Genomic DNA, 3443 nt, shown 5'->3' with positions numbered 1-3443 from the left:
CCCGCGCCCTCCGCGCCTGCACGCTAGTGCGTAGGCAACCCATCGAGCTGCCGCGTATTCTTACGGACACCCTACCTCCACCATGGAGGTAAGATTACATCATGCCTCCACAGAAATGTCGCAGCGGCAGAAAAATCTGGACGGGTTGATAGGGGACCCGTAAAACAATTTACAGCTATCGTCCCATCCCCCTCCCCCTATTCGGACATTTAACTCCTAGTACTTTCGTTGTGTACGTAAGAGAGGAAGCTTCAACAATGTTGAATCTCGCACACTTTCAACTAATATATAAATAATCATTAAAAAAATCAATTTAATACCACCCATTAGAAAAAAAAATAAAAAATATATGTACATGTTGTTTCTGCATTTATTTTTATTGATTCATTTAGTTTGGTACATTTGTATTAAGTTAGTTGACAAAAGTTGACAAATTTGTGAGATCATCACACAGAGTTCAGTAACAGGAAAAGGGAACCTTACAATTCTAGTTCTGTTTGGCTTGACTTCACCTTTTCTACTAATGAGCTTAATTCTTCCCTCCTGAAAAAGAAAGACAGAATGTGATTAGTTATGAGAAAATCACACTAAACGCAATTATAAGTTAAGGTGTCAAAGAGGTGGTGGTACTACATACATTTGTTTTAGGTTGTTCTTGATGACATCTTGGTGGGTATCATTCATTGGAACCACTCTCTTCTTTTGGTGTAGGTTCCAGCGGTCCAACTGTGAGAAAAGATTAGATTAGGAGTTAATTCACGAGAGCAGTACTCTTTGCAAATAGGACATAGCAATTAACGTGCACTGGCATGTAAAAATAAATATAAAAAAATATAGGAACGTATGGCATATTAACAGACTTTGTGATTAAGAAATGCAAATATTTACCTGTGACTTCTGATCCATTGAATATTTTCTTATCTTGTCTAATTTCTCCCTCATCTCTACCAATTTGATTTGTTTAGTGCTAAGATCTTTTCTCATTTGCACTTCCGCATTGGAAACCTGAGGCTGTTTCATGTTGGCATTTCGTAGAACACGTTCAGCTCTACAGGGGAAAACCACAAAACCAGCAGGGATATACACATCGTAACTTGAAGACAATCAGGTTCAAACAAAACAATGAACAAATACTGACCGGTCACTAAGTTCCTCTTGTTTTTTTTTCATCTCATTCAGTTTTTCAACCAGCACTTCTACTTTAGATTTCAAATCTGATCTTTCTTTCTCTAAATTTGAGAGATCACTCAGTTGATGTTCCTTAATTCTCTGAAGACGTTTCATTCTAAATCAAGACAAATAGAGAAGATAGAAAGAAAAAAAAATGATTTAGATACATAATTAGCGTTTCTGGCTAATGTAATCTTACCTATTTTCAATATCTTCATGGGCTTGTTCATGCCTTTGAAAATACTTTTCATACAGAAGTTGTGTTCCACGATTAATGAACTGATAAGGAAAAAAAGTGGTAAGTGATGGAAGATAACCAAAACATTTTAGATTACCACATTACCATCATAAAATAAATAAATAATACCTTCAATGCTTCTTGAGGAGATGACATTGCTTTTTCCTCAAATTTAAATATAGGTAGGGTTCCTCGATGTTTTAACAGTTTGCGAATATGTTCATCAAAGGCTTCTTCATTAAGCTGAAACAAAAAAATTCCACCCAAATTTAACATTTTTACTGAGATTGATTATAGAGAAGAACATTGCGATTTGAATCAAGTACTTTGGGGTTGCCTGTTAGAGAATTCAAGGAGAGAATGGACTGAGAAGAGATGGATGGCAAATGCAGAGATGAAAGAAGAAGGCTCACAACCTCCCCTCCGGCCAAAAGAGCAATGAGTGTGGCAGGAGCGGAGCTCAAAGCAAGCCCTAAGATGGGTGATGTTGTAGAGCTTTCTGATGGCACATTTCCATTTCCTCCTCCACAAACTCTGGTGCAGAGTAGGTATTCAGCGACTGAGTTACTTTGGCTGTCGAATTTTGGAAGACAGCTTTCAGCATAATCTGTAAATGTTTCAATTTCTTTCAAGTTCTTAAAATTGTAAGCATAAAAAATAAACAGAATATAAGAGATCTTACCATCAGACGCGTTGACAAATTTAGTGAGCTGGGCAACTATTGGGAGGAAAAGAATGTGAATGCCTGCCTCATGACTGACGAGATACCTGAACAATAAAAATAAAAATAAAATAGAGTACAGAACTGTTGTAAAAAAAAAGAAATGTTAGATGATTATTAACATGTTTTAAAATGAATTTAAAAAAAATATGTAAATACCTATCATTTGAGGTTGGGTGGTTTTGGAGGTGTAATGGACAGTTAAAAGACACGTCACCCAATAGGTCATCATCTAGTGACAGGCCAAGTTCCAACTCCACAGACTCGAATACATGTAAAACTGGCTGCCCTGCCAGAGAGTTGTTGGCTACCGAAGTCCACATCTGGAAAAGAGAGAAAAACATAAAGTCACATCAGACCTTGCGAAAGACAAGTTAGCGACAGCACTGTGTGTGTGTTTTTTTTTTTAACCGTGCCACCATTGGCATCACATCTCCCACCTTGGAGACCTCCTTGCGCAGTGCGTCCTCGTCGTCCACGGCGCTGAGGTCCCGGAGGTCCCGGATGCTGAGGTCACGCAGGCTGAGGTCGGCCGCGTCGCCGCCGCCGTCCTCGGGGGAGAGCAGCAGGCAGTGGTACAGGGTGCCGGCGCTGGTGGCCACGACCAGCAGCGGCGGCGACGTCTGCAGCACCAGCACGGAGCACGCGTCCACGCCGTAGTTGTCGTCGGCCGGAGGGTACATGGTGAGGGGCCCGCGCACCACCGGCCGCGGGAGGGCGCCGCCGCTGCCGACAAGGAACACGACGGTCAGGGCCAGCTCAACCCGAGAGGTACTTCACTAAAAAAAATCAGTGTGTACTACACCCCCCCCCCCCCCAAAAAAAAAAAAATCTGAAAAAATCCGAAAAACAGAAACTTTGCAGAAAAATAAAACAGAAAAATTAGAAAAAATAAATACATAGAAATAGGTGTACGCTTGTATTTCTAGTAAAGGACAGTACTCCGGTACTCACTCCTTGGCCGCGAGGGGCACCAGCACCGAGTACACGTCGCCATTTCCGCGCAACACCATGATGGGCCACTCGACGTCGGCGTCGGCGGTCCGGCCTCCAGCGGTCGTACGCTTTCCCTGGAAACGTGAAACAAAACACAAACGAGTCAGAAACGAACAAGGAGTGAAAAGCATGGCTAGAAAAACGTGCAAAAATGCCAGGATGGTATACGTCTACGTGGATAAGCTGAGGTAACCAGGGGGCACCCTAGCGTTGGCAATGTCAGCACTTTAGTTGGCGGAGCGGAGCGGGCCTGCTTACTCACGGACATCGCGATCATTTGGTTGGGTCGCAACGCGTGCCCCAACCGCCTCCCCCCCC

General features: G+C 42.6%; 2 protein-coding genes across 3 annotated transcripts in view; both read right to left on the bottom strand.

The window, feature by feature from the left end:
• LOC113205804 (fructose-bisphosphate aldolase-like) overlaps positions 1-3443 on the bottom strand; it is a 63268-nt gene that overhangs the window by 9521 nt on the left and 50304 nt on the right. The window lies entirely within an intron of this gene.
• The window catches only part of LOC113205807 (nuclear pore complex protein Nup88), a gene marked incomplete in the record, with an annotated part of 120418 nt that continues 117327 nt past the window's right edge, over positions 353-3443 (bottom strand). Inside the window, 11 exon segments of the mRNA XM_052272342.1 lie at positions 353-543; positions 638-726; positions 889-1048; positions 1139-1285; positions 1370-1449; positions 1538-1651; positions 1735-2015; positions 2091-2176; positions 2289-2452; positions 2570-2855; positions 3084-3199. Coding sequence (XP_052128302.1) covers positions 480-543; positions 638-726; positions 889-1048; positions 1139-1285; positions 1370-1449; positions 1538-1651; positions 1735-2015; positions 2091-2176; positions 2289-2452; positions 2570-2855; positions 3084-3199 — 1587 coding nt within the window.

This window comes from Frankliniella occidentalis, unplaced genomic scaffold, assembly GCF_000697945.3.
Source record: "Frankliniella occidentalis isolate FOCC.00 unplaced genomic scaffold, Focc_3.1 Scaffold201, whole genome shotgun sequence".
In the NCBI taxonomy this organism is placed as follows: domain Eukaryota; kingdom Metazoa; phylum Arthropoda; class Insecta; order Thysanoptera; family Thripidae; genus Frankliniella; species Frankliniella occidentalis.
Note: the sequence above shows the minus strand (reverse complement) of the source record. Positions and strands in the feature narration are given on the sequence as shown.